This window comes from Pollicipes pollicipes, unplaced genomic scaffold (assembly GCF_011947565.3).
Source record: "Pollicipes pollicipes isolate AB1234 unplaced genomic scaffold, Ppol_2.1 Scaffold_2555;HRSCAF=2994_pilon_pilon_pilon, whole genome shotgun sequence".
In the NCBI taxonomy this organism is placed as follows: Eukaryota; Metazoa; Arthropoda; class Thecostraca; order Pollicipedomorpha; family Pollicipedidae; genus Pollicipes; species Pollicipes pollicipes.
The window spans coordinates 29,504,422-29,519,677 of record NW_023596136.1 but is presented as its reverse complement, the minus strand read 5'-3'; the positions used below and the strand labels follow the sequence as shown (position 1 = coordinate 29,519,677).

Here is a 15,256-nt window from a genome sequence, read left to right as displayed (position 1 = left end):
CATAGTGATATCCCCATCTTACATTTTCATCTCATCTCATATCATCTTATCATCTCATCTGACCGTCAGCCGAGCTTGAATGATGCGCAATGATCAAGCGCATCTCGTACAAAACTCAATCCGATTTCTACTCAAGGTTAGGCTGCAAAACTTCAGCCAGTCGTGTTGAGACAGAAGTCTGTTCTTCCGACTGTTCTACTTAGGCCTTGAAATAAAAACACAATCTTGCAACTTAACTCTATAGCGATTGGTAACACACCTCCCACCAATACAACACCATGAAAGGAAGGTCAGCGACCTTGAAAGAGCAGCCTCTGGCTGCGGAGTCGGCCTCCGATTCGACTGACCCCGCGCTCCAGGTGACTCTCCTGTTGAGTCCTCGGTGACAAGTATGTTCACTCTTCTGTATTCTCGGCGACATGTATGTCCACTTTAATCAGGCGCGCGGACGGAGGTGGCCACCTGTGTAACCAGTTTTGCAGGGCCGTCGCGTGCCAGGTCTGCGCTTCTCGCGGGCGGCAGGGGGACAGAGCATCCGTCCGAGCGGATGTAAAAGGTCAGCTCCAGCTGAGCAAGACGGACAGAGCATCCGTCTGAGGGAGGCCGTCGGGGGCGGTGTGGGGGCGGCTCCAGCTGAGCGAGACGGGACGGAGCACCCGTCTGAGAGAGGTCGTCGGGGGCCGGTGTGGGAGCGGCTCCAGCTGAGCGAGACGGGACGGAGCACCGGTCTGAGGGAGGTCGTCGGGGCCGGTGTGGGGGCGGCTCCAGCTGAGCGAGACGGGACGGAGCACCCGTCTGAGAGAGTTCGTCGGGGCCGGTGTGGGGGCGGCTCTAGCTGGGCGAGACGGGACGGAGCACCCGTCTGAGAGAGGTCGTCGGGGGCCGGTGTGGGAGCGGCTCCAGCTGAGCGAGACGGGAAGGAGCACCCGTCTGAGGGAGGTCGTCGGGGCCGGTGTGGGGGCGGCTCCAGCTGAGCGAGACGGGAAGGAGCACCCGTCTGAGGGAGGTCGTCGGGGCCGGTGTGGGGGCGGCTCTAGCTGGGCGAGACGGGACGGAGCACCCGTCTGAGAGAGTTCGTCGGGGCCGGTGTGGGGGCGGCTCCAGCTGAGCGAGACGGGACCGGCGCCACTCGCGCGGCCGGCCGGGCGGGACGGAGCGCCGCCTGAGGAAGGCCGTCGGGGCCGGTGTGGGGGCGGCTCGAGCGAGCTGCGGCCAGTGAGTCACCGTCTCCGCGTGGGACGCTGCCGCCGACCCGGGCCGACCCGGCCGTTGCGCCACCGGACGGCGGCCACCTCTGGGCCGAGCCCCGCCCACCCATCCGTCACACGTCGGCCAAGACACCACCCCGGGGCCGTCACGTGACGGGCCGCGGCCGCCATCATCGGCTCGGCTGCTGGCGGCAGTGCGGCGCGCGGATCAAGGCCGCGATATCCGTACAGGGCGCCGGACCAGGCAGGGCCGCAGCGGCGGCGGCGTTCGGGGGTGGCGGGGCGCGCCGCCGCACCAGGCACCGGGCTGGAGTGCGGCGCAGCAACGGCGGCCTTCGATGCTGTCAAGACGACCGACGCAGGACGGCGGGCGCAAGGCGATGGCGGCAGAGGGAACGGAGAGACTGAACGATGCGTGATGATGTATGAGGACGAAGGGTTAACAGAGGACATTTGCAACTGCCTGCCGGTCTATTCGTAGCAGAGGGAGAGGAAATGGGAGAAGGAGGGAGGGAGGGAGAGAAAGAGAGAAAGAGAGAGAGAGAGAGAGAGAGAGAGAGAGAGAGAGAGAGAGAGAGAGAGAGAGAGAGAGAGAGAGATAGAGAGAGAGAGAGAGAGAGAGAGAGAGAAGAGAGAGAGAGAGCGAGAAGAGAGAGAGAGAGGAGAGAGAGAGAGAGAGAGAAGAGAGAGAAGAGAGAGAGAGAGAGAGAGAGAGAGAGAGAGAGAGAGAGACAGAGAGAGAGAGAGAGAGAGAGAGAGAGAGAGAGAGAGAGAGAGAGAGATGGGGGGGGGGGGAGAAAGTCGGGCGCTGCTCGGGCGGGTAGCCGACCATGAAACCCGCGCGCTGGAGGAAATCGACGCGAAGTCTTCCGGGCACCAGCGGTCAGCGGGGATGGTCGGGCGCCATCAGGGGAGAAAGTGAATGTGCACGGGCGAGTCGTGAACCCCCCGGGCTATCTGCAGCTACAGTCATACGCTGATCACACCAGGGCTGCGCCGGGAGCGGCATTGCCCAACACCACGCGACGCGTGCGATCGGCACGAGCCGTCGCTAGCGTACTGCGCCAGCCCCGAGAACTCCGCGACTTTGGAATGAATGAGGCCAACTAGCTGACACTGTTTTTAAAATGTGTCCGATGGATGTTTCCCGATGTTTTAGAATGAAAACACGAGTAAATTTAAATATTGTGTGCTCTGTAGAAAACAGTGTGCGAGCGGCGCTATTCCTAGATATTCCGTTTTGTTTTTGATAGGTTTTCGCTCGCTCTGACGGAAATTTCCGCTGATTGACGCAAAATATTTGTGATTTTGGGTAAGCTGATCAGTTGCGATAGAAATTAGCTGCTAAAAATACTGTTTTCTCATCCATGGTATCTTTATATTACAAGTGACGTGGTGTCATGGTCGAGCTGTTGGCAAACATCATAGAGGCAAGACGGAAACTGCCACCAGTACCAAGTTTTGACCCGGCACTTCCGCATGCTGTTGCATTAAATAACGGTCATACACAGCACACACAGCGACAAGCTTTCCTAGATCGGGCTTACGGGCTTACGGATCAACCAAGCTTTCCTAGATAGGGCTTACGGTCTTGTGGTCTTTTGGATGCAGTCACCTATTCTGAGGTAGACAGAATGATATTGCCAATGCTAATTATAACAGCATGCAACAAATATATCGGTGTCCATGGAGCTGGACATTACTTGAGACACGCGTTCAGTCATATGCCATTCTAAGATTGATCATGTTGATTATATTGATAACATATAGCATTTCTGAACACTTCCTAAATTCTTCATAAGACACATGAAAAGTTATGAAACCAAGCCTACTGCATACTGAATGGAAGATCAAGCTTGGAGTATTGAGTGCGAAAGTTACAGAGTGAGAGCTTCAGATCATCCCCCTCCTCCTCCCTGTCAGCTTCCGTCCTGACTTTAAAATGCAATGAGCGTTGGCACATCGCTTACTCCGGGTGATTCTGATTGGCGTGATCTCAGTTTCACATCAACTTCTGGATACAATATTACTTGTGCACTTGGTAAAGTTGACAGCGAACTCGACTTGCGTTTCGTGGCTTTCCTCCACCGCATGAATTCGCGGCTCGCGCGCTTTAATCAACTGAGACGCGCACACCGTCACGTGCCCCGTACTTCAGTCGCAGCCTCTGTGACATAGCGAGCGAGCAGCGATGTCAGCTATGTCGGTGTCCGACCTCCTGCGCGGCGGAAGACTGAGGAGCGCGTGAGACATCCCGACAGCGGTGCCGACACGGCCCAGGCGGCAGTCACACACCGTGACCTGGGTCACAGCCCTCCGTCGGCGTCATGAGGCGACAGCTTCCGCGGGTCGGCGGTGGTCGCGCCACGCCGGCCGGCCCGTTAGCGAGGCCGGGGTGGGGGTGGGGCTGGGGCCTGGCGATAGGCTCAGTCGCGTCTTCCGTCGCCGGCAGCCTGGTGACGAGCCGGCGTCGCCCCATGGCCGGGCAGCGTATCCGGTCAACAGAGCAAAGCGAGGCCGCGCAGGGCGCCGCCGGGAGAGAGCGCGTGGCACGGAGATAGCGACGCTGGCTGTCCAGGCACGACAAAAGGAAACGCAATTAAAACAAGGCGGGTACAGGAAGAACCTATATATATATATATATATATATATATATATATATATATATATATATATATACATGCACATGCATGTGAGTGTTTATGTGTGTGCAACAGAGAAGATGACATTAATAGAAAAAAAACGAGATGACAGCGCATGACCGTCGCTGGGCTTGATGTAATCGCGTGGTAGGGGTGGTGTCGTTCAGTCCTTGCCCTACATGTGCTGGCAAAGAGGGACAGTGGATCGGTTATCCCGATGGCTCATCGTGTTATTCCCATATATTTAATTTTGTTTTTGCTAGGTTTTTTGTTCGCTCTGTCTTATCGGGCGCCGCATCAGACCACTGGGTTGCATCAAACACTCGAGCTTAGCTAACGTTGACTGATTAAGGAGCAAATCCACAGGTGACCACACGATAACCGCAATGTTTTTGAAGAGGTTTTTGATTTTTGACCCAGTGAGATACAAGGCAGGGAAATAATATACCCTCGTAACGTTAGACCCGAAGGACCATTCGTTCCGTCTCAGGCCGGCTTTCTTGGCATTAAGCGCTCGTCGCATGGAATCGGGCGCAGCCGGATTTCCGGTGGGAATGCATGGCACGTACGTGCATCCGATGGTAAGGCCTGGCCTTCAGCGTAACCCAGCCGTTTCGCAATCTTCTTTCCAAAACCCATGACCGGGCCGGCTACCGTCAGCCGGACATCCTGCCCCTACAGCTGGTGCTGTGCAGCACACGGCCGACTCGAGGCCGCCGGCCGCCCACGCAACCCGCCAGCTCCCTGACCCGGCTGGGCGGCACGGCATCCCGTCGCCACTGGTCACCCGGCGCTTCCGTCCCGCTCCCGGACCTTGGTCATCCGCGACCTGTCCGTATAGGCGCCAGCTCAGCGGCGAAAGGTGGAGGTGCGCCCGCAGATCGGGCGTCACACAGCCGGAATACCAACCGCCGCCGTTGGCCAATAGTCCGTCCGTGGCCAGGCGGCGGCGGGCGCTGCGCAACCCAGCGCTCTCGGTGTCCGACCCAGCGGTGAACCAGCGGTGAACCAGCGGGAGATCCGCGCGGCCTGGTTCTCGCTGGCCTCGAGGATAGGAGCGCCGTCGATGCAGGCCGAGCTGCAAGTGCCCCAGGCGCTCACCGGCTCGGCCCGCCTGGTTCAGGGTCGGGGACTGCTCCCGCGTATCTACTCGAGTCATCGTGAGTCAGAGCTTTGCACGTGACTCACGACTCGGTCAACGATTCGGTCCCGTGTAACGTTCAGCGGCTTGAAATAGCCGGAGGCGAGCGGCGGCCAGCTAGCGTCGGTCCCGTAACGGTCTCTGACCAGACCATAACCGGGCCAACCCGCACACAAGTGGGCAGCGATTGCGGGTGACAAAACACCTGGCATATCGGATGTCTGCTATCAACACAGTGAGCGTCGATACTGTCCCTTCCTCCCTATCTACGTCCCATGACCCAGCAGCGGAATCTGCGCTCTGTCCGGCATCGCAGCCCCCTGAGGACGGTCTGCGTCGCAGCCGCCGTTGGCCGGGCCGGCGGGCCCGGGCAGCCGGCGGCCGAGGGAGGGCCGGTCCGGTGCAGACCGGCCGGCCGCGAAGGTCGCCCCGCTCACCTGTGCACACTCCACGGCCGCTGCACTCGAGCCCGGCACGACACGGTCGATCACCGTCGTCGCACCGGCCCCCCTTCTGCACAGCACACACGGAGCAGCACGCGCAGTCCGCGCGCGCCTCGAGGCTCGCGTCCTCGCCGCACTCGGCGGCCGTGGCGTTCCTGGCGCAGCACTCACAGGCTCGCGACGTCGGCAGCAGCGCCGCTGCGCACAGCGCAGCCGTCAGTAGCCGCCAGCGCATCGTCGTCCACTGACGGCCTGACGGCCCGACACTGACACCAGCTGGGCACGCGCGCGCGCGGGGGGCGCTTTGTGACGTCAGAGCTCGCGCATCACAGCTCCCGGCACGCACCGTCTCTCCAGCACACCTCGCGCACGTCCCGTCACCGCCGCGAGACTCCAACGAATGCACACCTGGCTAGCCCTAGTTGTTGGCCCGGCCGGCAGGCGGCAGCACGCGACAGCGGCCGCTGCGCTCTCCTTAGGCTTCAAATGAAAGTGAAAACAACGAAAACTGAGCCTTATCGACCGGTCAAGACGATGACGGCTCACCTGCTGTCGCTATGGTCGATTTGCTGCTTCTCCACGAGTAAAAATAGCCCCAGCGGGAAGGGCCACCACCTGATGAGAGGGGCAGGTGTTCTGGAATGCGAGTAACAAGTGATTCACGCGCCGAAAAAGGGCCGCGGGGTCGGGGGCTTCGAGCTCACGTATTTAGTAACGAACTCTTCCCATTTGGAGGCTGCTTTCCTTCTAGGAAATGACAGTATGGCAGGCACTTATCTCCCTTTGCTTGTGAACACATGCGGGTGTCCCTAAAATAATTCAGCCACCGAAAACAACTTTTTCCTTTTCCCAGAACGAACGATAATTTTTGAGGTTTCTTTCAAGCTCAGGTAATCTAGAAATCCGGAATTTTTCGTCAGATTCCTTCGCAGCTAGGAATTTTGCCAAATACCTTCATAATTGGCATACCCGTGGTAGGTCAACATCAGGTGGGCCCATCTGTTCTTTGTTGGTCTGATGTCTTTATGTCTTTATGTCTTATAACCGCATCCAGCCTAGTTTCTTTCGTCTTGGGCCATAACACTAGGCGCTTAAGCGCTGCAAAAGTGCCCGTCCGGTCTGGCGATGCTCGTTTCTCACTGGGTCCGCGTTATGGCCAACGCTGTGCATAAATGTAACAGTGTAGACAGAAGACCCAACGCAGGAGATATACCATGTGAGTGCCACGTGATATACCAGACAGCATCTGCCCTTCACAATGTTATAGATCTTATGACCAGGGGTGTTTTACAAAATAAGCTGAAGAGCTAAGCAGAAGACAATTGCCTTATTACCTATAAAATAGGCTGAAGAGTGGATTTCCAGTGGTTTTCATCTATCTTCTGCTCCAGGTAGAGGAACAAGAGCCTTCCCAAATGAATGCGAAGCGATACCCATGTATCTGACTAAAAAATCGTTTCGCGACGGACTAAACAATTTAACATCAGATGGTGCTCCAGCTGACATCTCAACCAGTCTTTTGCATGGTTTTCAAACGAGGATTTCCTTTGTTGCGCTATGGAATGACTCGCTTTGGTTGGGGTATTCGATGGGCGTATTGCCATGACACGACGGGGCTGCGGGTTCTCAGTTAGTTGGGGACCGTCAGACCCTTTGGTACTTATGGAATGACTTGCTTTGGTTGGGGTATTCGATGGGCGTATTGCCAAGACACGACAGGGCTGCGGGTTCTCGGTAGTTGGGGACCGTCAGACCCTTTCAACATTCCAAGAATTTAGCATTAGTCTTATCATGGGTGTACATCTCCCAACGTGATTGGTGGACAGTCATGGAAGTCGTCATAGGGATACAGGCGAGAAATACGTCTTGGATTGCGTCCACTTTTGTCTTTTTAAAGGTCATATGCGTGGCCGTAGCAGTCCATGTGGAATCAGGGCAGTTTGCATCACCTTATAAACGTGCATGTTTTGTGAAACTAAAGGGGCGCAGCTGGATCTCTCTCGGTCTCTCTGTCTCTGTCTCTTCTCTCTTCTCTCTCTATCTCTCTCTCTCTCTCTCTCTCTCTCTCTCTCTCTCTATCTCTCTCTCTCTCTCTCTCTCTCTCTCTTCTCTCTCTCTCTCTCTCTCTCTCTCTCTCTCTCTCTCTCTCTCTCTCCTCTCTCTCTCTCTCTCTCTCTTCTCTCTCTCTCTCTCTCTCTCTCTCTCTCTCTCTCTCTCTCTCTCTCTAAGTAAAATCTGTGCAAAGCTCACCATTATCTGCCTTGGTAAGATTTGCGCATTTGGTTTGGTATTCACAAGAAAAGTGTTCACACTATATGTAGGTATTACAGCCCATTCTCGAATCAGGTTCTTGACACACCAAAATATCATCTATAGCGCGTACGCATTTCAATTAAATCAAAAAATCATCAGCGCCACTCATTTCATTATTTCAGAAAACGGTCCGAACACAACCTTTCCCAAATAGGCTTAGGCAAATGCCCTACTGTTGAGAATGCCACACTTCCACTCGTTTCAGTATCCACGCATTGCAAGCTTGCTGTACTTCTGGGGTAGACTGTTCCAAGCTGATGTGTCTCTAAAGCGAGAGCGAGGCTCACACGCTCCAGTTTGAACGTAGGGAAAATAAAACGCTTGTCATGCCAATGTCATGCGCATTGCAGATTGATTATGGCAGCGTTTCTAGTTAAGCTGGCGCTTCAGCGACCATGCAATTATATTATGTACGCATACTCGATGCCGAATGAGGTCACCCATGCGTGACCAATGGCAGAGTCTTGGTAAAGAGGGGGGGGGGGGGGGGGTACAGAGTAAGCAAAGGGTGCAGTTTTTGAAAGGCTCCTAACCAACAAAAAATCGTCGCATAAGGTGCACTCGATATCGATGGGCACGATTTTCTTCGCATATTTTTTATTTACCTCTTTCGACTGAAATAGAAACCAGAAGGCACCGAATGATGCCAATATCTTTCATTTTTAAGCCCATATACTAAAGGAACCGGTCGTTAAATGACTGCACAAAATAATCCACCCACACTTTTCGTTTTACAATGGGTCATTAGACCCTTTCTAAACCGTTAGAGTCAGGGGCTTCGCCGGAACTTATCTGGGTTGTACAGAGACATTGTGAACATAGATGATGGAGAACGTATATTGTGGATCGATACTGGTCAGAAATTTGTATTGACATGGCCAACTGATGTCCGTCTGTGCATAATCAACCGTCGCTCAAAATCAAGAAATGGAAATGTTACATGTCGTAGTTTTTACCATGCACGCTCGCGAGCCTTAAAAACAAATGTACCCATGTTCGGCGTTGCAGTCTCCATAGGCCACACGTCGTCAGCTCTACCGCAAACACTGGCCTACAGCCGGCGGACTGCCAAAAACGACAGCGTTTCTGAAGGAACTACCCTTCAGCACTTAAGAAGGCCAATTCGAGCATTTCAAGGGTGTTCCGAAAGCATACTTCATCAGTGCAAATATTAATATGTATAAAAGGAACAGATTACTATTCACAGCCCAACGAATCGGTGCTGAAATTTGGCGGTGGAACCAGAGAAGGATAGACGGAGTCCCGATTATCGTGTTTCTGCCACTCATTTTCTGTTCAGGGAGAGTCTCAAAATTATACAGGCGAAACATACACCCCTGCCTAATTTTTGAACGGGACGACTTAACCTTTAAAAACCTTCCGAAGCGTCGTTTCAAGATGGCTCTTCCGAGAGCCAGGCGCCCGGTGTTAGCTGCAGCAACGCGGCTTGATGGGGGCTCTGACGCTGAACATCGCTGGTCCTGCTCCTATGGTTGCGAGCATGCAGGCTCAAACATTTTCATGTAATTTTTAATTTTTCTTAGGTGGATTTGAACAAGGATGGAGGTCGTCGTTTGTACAAGCGTTTTCATTTCGATCTATCACATTGAACATTAAGAAAATCTCTTATCTTTTCCAGGCAAGGTCAGGTGGTAGGTAGAACACTGGGGACATCTTGAATTTCGCCGTCGAGGGCTAAAGGGCCATTCCGTTCAAGCGTGGGCTACCTGCCGTCCGCGTGCTGGTGATATTGGGGCGGGGTCCCCTGGTCGATGCGACAGCCCTTAGAGAGATTAATCATACCTTGGTCGCCTGCCTGACACAGAGCGCCGCCTGATCCAGACATTTTGCTCCGGATCGGCGCAGGGGCCCTCATTTATGCGATAATTTCCTTATCGCCGTTTGTGTCTAATAATTGGTGCAGAGAGCCCCATTCAACGTAACGGACCCCCAGCTGAAGGCCAAGACCAACCCAAGAGGCCCCTGACATGTGGGGACCCGTCTTTGTACCTGGTAAGCACATGCTCCCCTGGCCGAGTCGACTGTTAGGCGCTGTAGGCCCCTGACCGGCTCAGGGGCCCTTATTTTTTCATGGGCTCCGACCATTGTGCACCGCGGTTTCCGGCCTTGTCCCTGTTTGGAAAATGGACCCCAGGGCTCAGACCGACATGAACCTGACTTTTCAGTGTCGGTGGTCTTTGCCCAAAATAGGGGCCCGAATTATCTCAGTGTGTCCCCAGCCGGTGTAGGAGGCCTTCTAACTGACCTTTGGGAGCTTTGTCCTACGGGTCAGGCCATTACTGTCACCTACAGCCAGCCCTTTGGGCTCTCCAACTGGGCACTTCCGAGGGGCCCTTCGAGCCCCTTGACGGACCCCCGAACGTTATACCAGGGCTGACTCTGGGCTCCTTGGTAATACAGGACAGATATAGGTAATAATACGATAGGTAATACAGGTTAATACAGGTTAATACGATAGGTAATACAGGTTAGACACTCTGGCCCCTGTCCGACACAGAGAGCCCTCATTGACTGAGGGACCCGGCCAATGTAATTCGCGGGCCCTGGTCTTGTTCACGCTTGGTAACTGGGGCCTCAATCCCAGACCTGCCGCTGAAGTAATCGGATGCCAAATACATCGCGTGTCACGATCGTTAAGTCCCGTTAAGCCTCGTAAGCCACATCCTTGTAGCTTGGCAAAATCGGCTTGGAGCGCTGAGCGGGGAAAACCCCACTCTAAATAAACAATAGACGAATGCCATCCCGGATTTGACCGAATTTCCTATTCACGTTATAGAGGTGGGGTTCTCCGTAGCTTAACAGAAAGCCACATCCCTGCTGCAGTGTATTTCCTCGCTCTGTTTCAACGGGAGGTGTTGTTGGACATCGATATCACATTGTTTGCCGTTGATCGTCGAAGCCCCGTTTTAGTAATCGACATATGACCGATGTTATGTTAGTTCAGACGTTATTGGACGCGTGCGGTTTCGGGAAAGAGAGTGTAAGTTGACGTCCGCGACTATGAAAGTCTGTCGCAGAGCCCCTGGTCGATAATTGCAAGGCGGGGAGTGGGCTGCAACGCAACACTCTTTGAGGCATGTTCGAGACGGCTGGTGTTGAGTTGGTGGTCATTGTTTGATGATTATGTCGCTGGCGGTCTAGTCGGTTGGTCGGCTGGTGCTGGGCTGTAAACAGCTCAACGTTATTGCGCCCAACCTATAGCACCTGACCGACTCTCGTGCCTCATGACTCTTGACGTTCCTGTAACATCGCCATGTAGCAAAAAATCAGCCTCCCCTTCCCATAACAAAATAATTATTTCACCGGTAGGAAACGCTGCTCATTATAAAGTAGGTCCGAGATAAGCTATTTCGAGGGGAGGAAGAGGTGGGGTGGGGGTAAGGCACTCCCAGCGAACACTTTCTCCCTCACGGTACGGGACGTACCTAGCTGAATGAATTTTGCGCGTGTTTTCTACGGCGTGGGCGCGGACGAAACAGCCCTGTTTTGTGTTGTCGTTTGAGCCCGTGTGTGCTCCAAGCCACGCATGCTGTCAAATCTCATAGGAAGAATCGAGTACAAGGCACCCGACATCACGCACCTAATCAAGCCTGTTGGTAAGCCCGCGAGGCGCTGGGTGCGCACAGCCACCTCATCACGGCTGTTGGTAAGTCTGACTGTGTTGGTGGTGGACGACGCGAAAGGCTTGGCACGGCGCGCGCCGCAGTGTCGGCAATATTTTGACTCTCCGTCAGCAGGCCAGTCCAGGCGTGCGCTGTCCGCCAGAGACGCCACACCACGTCCTAATGCCGTTTATTTTGCGCCTGCATTGTGTTCGGAGCACGCGTCTGGCACCCAGGTGCGACGCACGTGATGAACTGGAGACAGTGAGCGGCATAACGTGCCTAGCAGGAGAGCGCTACATCACCAAAAAGCGCTGCACTGAAACGCCCTGCATCACGAGCCAGGAGGTGCAAGAGGCAAGCACATTATGTATACAAACACGGCACTGCACTAAAACCTCAAGCATCATAAGCAAGGAGGTGCAAGAGGCAAGCACATCATACAAACACGGCACTGCACTGAAACTCATCACGAGCAAGGAGATGCAAGAAGCAAAACATCGTACAAGTATGTTGGTTGAGATGCAGGCAGCCTGTCTTACATATCGGTTCGGGAGACATGCCTTAGTTATGGAGCCAGTCTGGACGCTAAGCACTAGTTCCAAGCCGCAAACTATCTAGCACTCACAACTATGACACCAGCCCTCATCCAGTGAGTGGAATCTTTCATGCATTAAAACAGCTAACTGGGAATGTTGCAGGGGTCGATTTCGGTAGCAAAGGCATTTCTTTGTGATATTTTAAGTCCACAGACAAATATGTGCAAAACACTTCCACTGATCTAAGCGCAAGCCGTCCTAATATGTCATTCATTGGCGAAATATATGTATCTAAAAATAAGACACAAACAGCCAGCCCATCACAAAACAAGCGCATCAGCTAGTGCCCCGTACGTCTCCGCCATCCCTTCAGCAGCCTGGTAGCGAAGCTGACAGGCTGCCCCGGTCCAGTCCGCGTGCCGTGCCGTGCCGTGCCGTGCCGTGCCGTGCCGTGCCGTGCCGTGCCGTGCCGTGCGGCCGAGTCCGCTCAGCCGTTCTCGTGTTGCCGCTCGGCTTGGTCGTCGTCGCTGTCGTCGGAGGGGGGCGCGGCCGGGCAGGGCACGCCTGGCTGTAGCATGACGGCCACGGTGGCCAGGTCAGCCGGGTCCACCAGGTCAAGCGGCCGCTGCCCGTCGGCGGTCACCAGGCGAGGGTCGGCCCCGCTCTCCAGCAGGTACCTGCCGACACCAGCGGTCACAGGGTGTCACCAAACTGCCAATGCCAGTGGCCACATGGTGTCACCACACCGCTGACACCAGCGGTCACATGTCACTACACTCCTGAGACCAGCTGCCAGCGACCACGTGACTGCAGACGAAGGGGACCTGTGGCTTCGTGGTTGTGGGCGCACAGGAATTCGTGACCACGTGACTATGCGACTGCACACGGCTCAGTCATTTACATAAGTAAGAAACATAGTTATAGGAGCTGTCAGGCTCACAAAAGGTAACCGTCACGAACTGCACTGCCATTCCATTTGGGCTGCATGCATACGGTGCGCCAGCAGCAGTGCATTCCTCGCACGGACGTCTCATATTACAGGCTTGCCTTTGATACAAAACCACCTGGGAAGCGATGGCGCGAAATGAGGCAAAATGATGGGAATTGTCGCAGGGCATTGACGTCAAATAATTGATACAGCTTTAATCATTGCCTGCGTTACCACTGGAACGTTCCATTTCATTATAAGTGAGTTATTGGCGAAATGTGATATTAATTGCGAGCGGTACGCATGGAAGAAATCCCACGCGTGTCAATCGATTCCTGGATCTTCCTACACGGTCTGACGAAGTACTGCGATTGCAGCTGCTTAACTGTTGCCTGTTACATTTAATATAATGTATGCCTCTAACTGAGGTGTAAAACGTGCGCTGTTCAGCAGTTATTGGCAGCATGCTGACCGGCGGCCAACCAAAGAACAGGTTTTTGAAAGGCACTAGCCAGTTACCACGGTGCGTTGTGCTAGGACCAGAATTCCGCTAATCTGCCTAAGGTTTATATGACTGGGATCACGCTGGATTGTCATGAAATGAATAACCCTCGTCCCGAAGGGAGGGGGAGGGTGTCGATATGACCTCCCTCCCTAAGCTCTATTGTGGATGCCTCTCTGGTGTGTTATTCAATCGCGCCAAAATTTTCAGAAGCCAAGGGTATCAATTCCGCGTGTTTTGACACAAGCAAACGTATTTCTAACATTTCTCCGTATAGAGCAGTGGTTTTTTAGAAACACTACAGCACGATCTACAGCCGGCGCGGCCGGAGGGCGGTAACCGACGCTGCCACGGAACGCGCGCGTGGGGGGGCACATTGTTATAGCCATGCATCATAGATATATGGTAAAAACACATAAAACCAAGCACTATTATAGTGAGAATTGGACAAGGATCGCGCCTGTTTAGTCAGTTTGTGTCAGTTGTGTTTGTGTCGCAACAAGCCATGGTCACGTACGTATAAGTCTGTAAAGTTGAAGTAGTGAGGTTTTCCAGAAAGTTTTTGTCTTTCATCTGGCATAATGGGGTCCGTTGTGGACCTAGTCATAAACAAATTATTACCGACCGCGTGATTTCGTTCTCATCAACTCGCCGGTGTTTCCTGCTAAGCTATATCTTTCTCAGTTTGGAAACGGCTAGCGGTGGCCTCGCCCCCATCAGTCCGCGTAATAAAAAACAACGAATCAGGGCGAGGGGCCAGACATTTTCAACTCTAATGAAAACAGAAAACATATGTTTAGGCAGAGGCGTGCTTCGTTGCTATTTTTTTGAAGTGCACCACCCCTCCCCTTCCAAATCTTGATGATTAAGTCTATAACATTGATGGATAAGCCCATTCAATGTATTTTGGAGATACCTTCAGCCATTTTCTCAGTTGAGCTCCCTTTCATCTGCCCCCGCCGAACTTTCTGTGCGAAGCTACACGTACGTCCTTTACGATTACGCTCCGACGGTACAACCTATCCGAAATGAGAACACGGTGCTCGATGGTCGGTGTTCGATTTTTGCACGGCGAACCCCTATTACGAAGCGTTTATGACAAAAGTAGCAGGCGGACCGCTTAGTTTTCATTATGCACGATATTCACGGTAGATAAAAGCATTGATGCTAACCTTGTCGCCAGGCGGCTACGTGCCAGGCGACCGACGGTTTATGGCCAATAACAGCACTGATCCACAGCAGCGTGATCGCGATACTCAGCAAGAATGAGGCTTGATACCCGGCCAATTTGTGTCCCAGTCCATGAGCCTCTCGGTTAGATGTACATTGGAGAGGAAGACTGCTATGCTCGACCGCAGACGTAAAACTATAATGTTTAATCCCGGTCAAGATTAAGTGGAGGAAAAGTAAAGCCTGGAGAGACGAGCAAAGAAAAATGAAATTAACGCAAGCAATACACTAAGAGAACACCAATGTTATGAAAAAACGCCACGCTGTCCAGTACGTTGTATTTTGGTTTGTTTTGCTAGTGGAACGCTTCCTGTGGCCTAATCATGGGAGGCTGAAACGAACACGCTGCTGACAAGGAACCATGTGACGAACTTTCTTTTAAAAGCTGAGGTGGATCTGGGGATCGGTCACGGTTACCAACAAAATTCAATTAAAGCAGCGATTAGGAGCGAGGTGGCTACGGCTTCCGAACTCTATCTGGGCCGGGGTACTTTGACTATACTTCAGCAAACTGGGCACACTGTGGATGTCAGCCACGCATGATGGCTGAAGACATTTGAAAAGTCAAGAGAAGGCATCGGGAGACAGTGGGAGACCTCTATGACATTTTTGTGTCGGTGGTTGGATCAAATGTACGGGGAGCAGTTCACGTACACGTTCCAATAATTGAGAGCAACAGAAGCCAAG

General features: G+C 53.5%; 1 protein-coding gene across 1 annotated transcript in view; it reads right to left on the bottom strand.

Moving 5' to 3' along the window:
• Positions 1-11,548: 11,548 nt before the first annotated feature.
• The window catches only part of LOC119110993 (protein phosphatase 1 regulatory subunit 27), a 35,768-nt gene continuing 32,060 nt past the window's right edge, over positions 11,549-15,256 (bottom strand). The window contains exon 4 of the mRNA XM_037234810.1: positions 11,549-12,586. Within this exon, the coding sequence (XP_037090705.1) occupies positions 12,397-12,586 (190 nt within the window). The 3' untranslated portion in view covers positions 11,549-12,396. The remainder of the gene's footprint in view (positions 12,587-15,256) is intronic.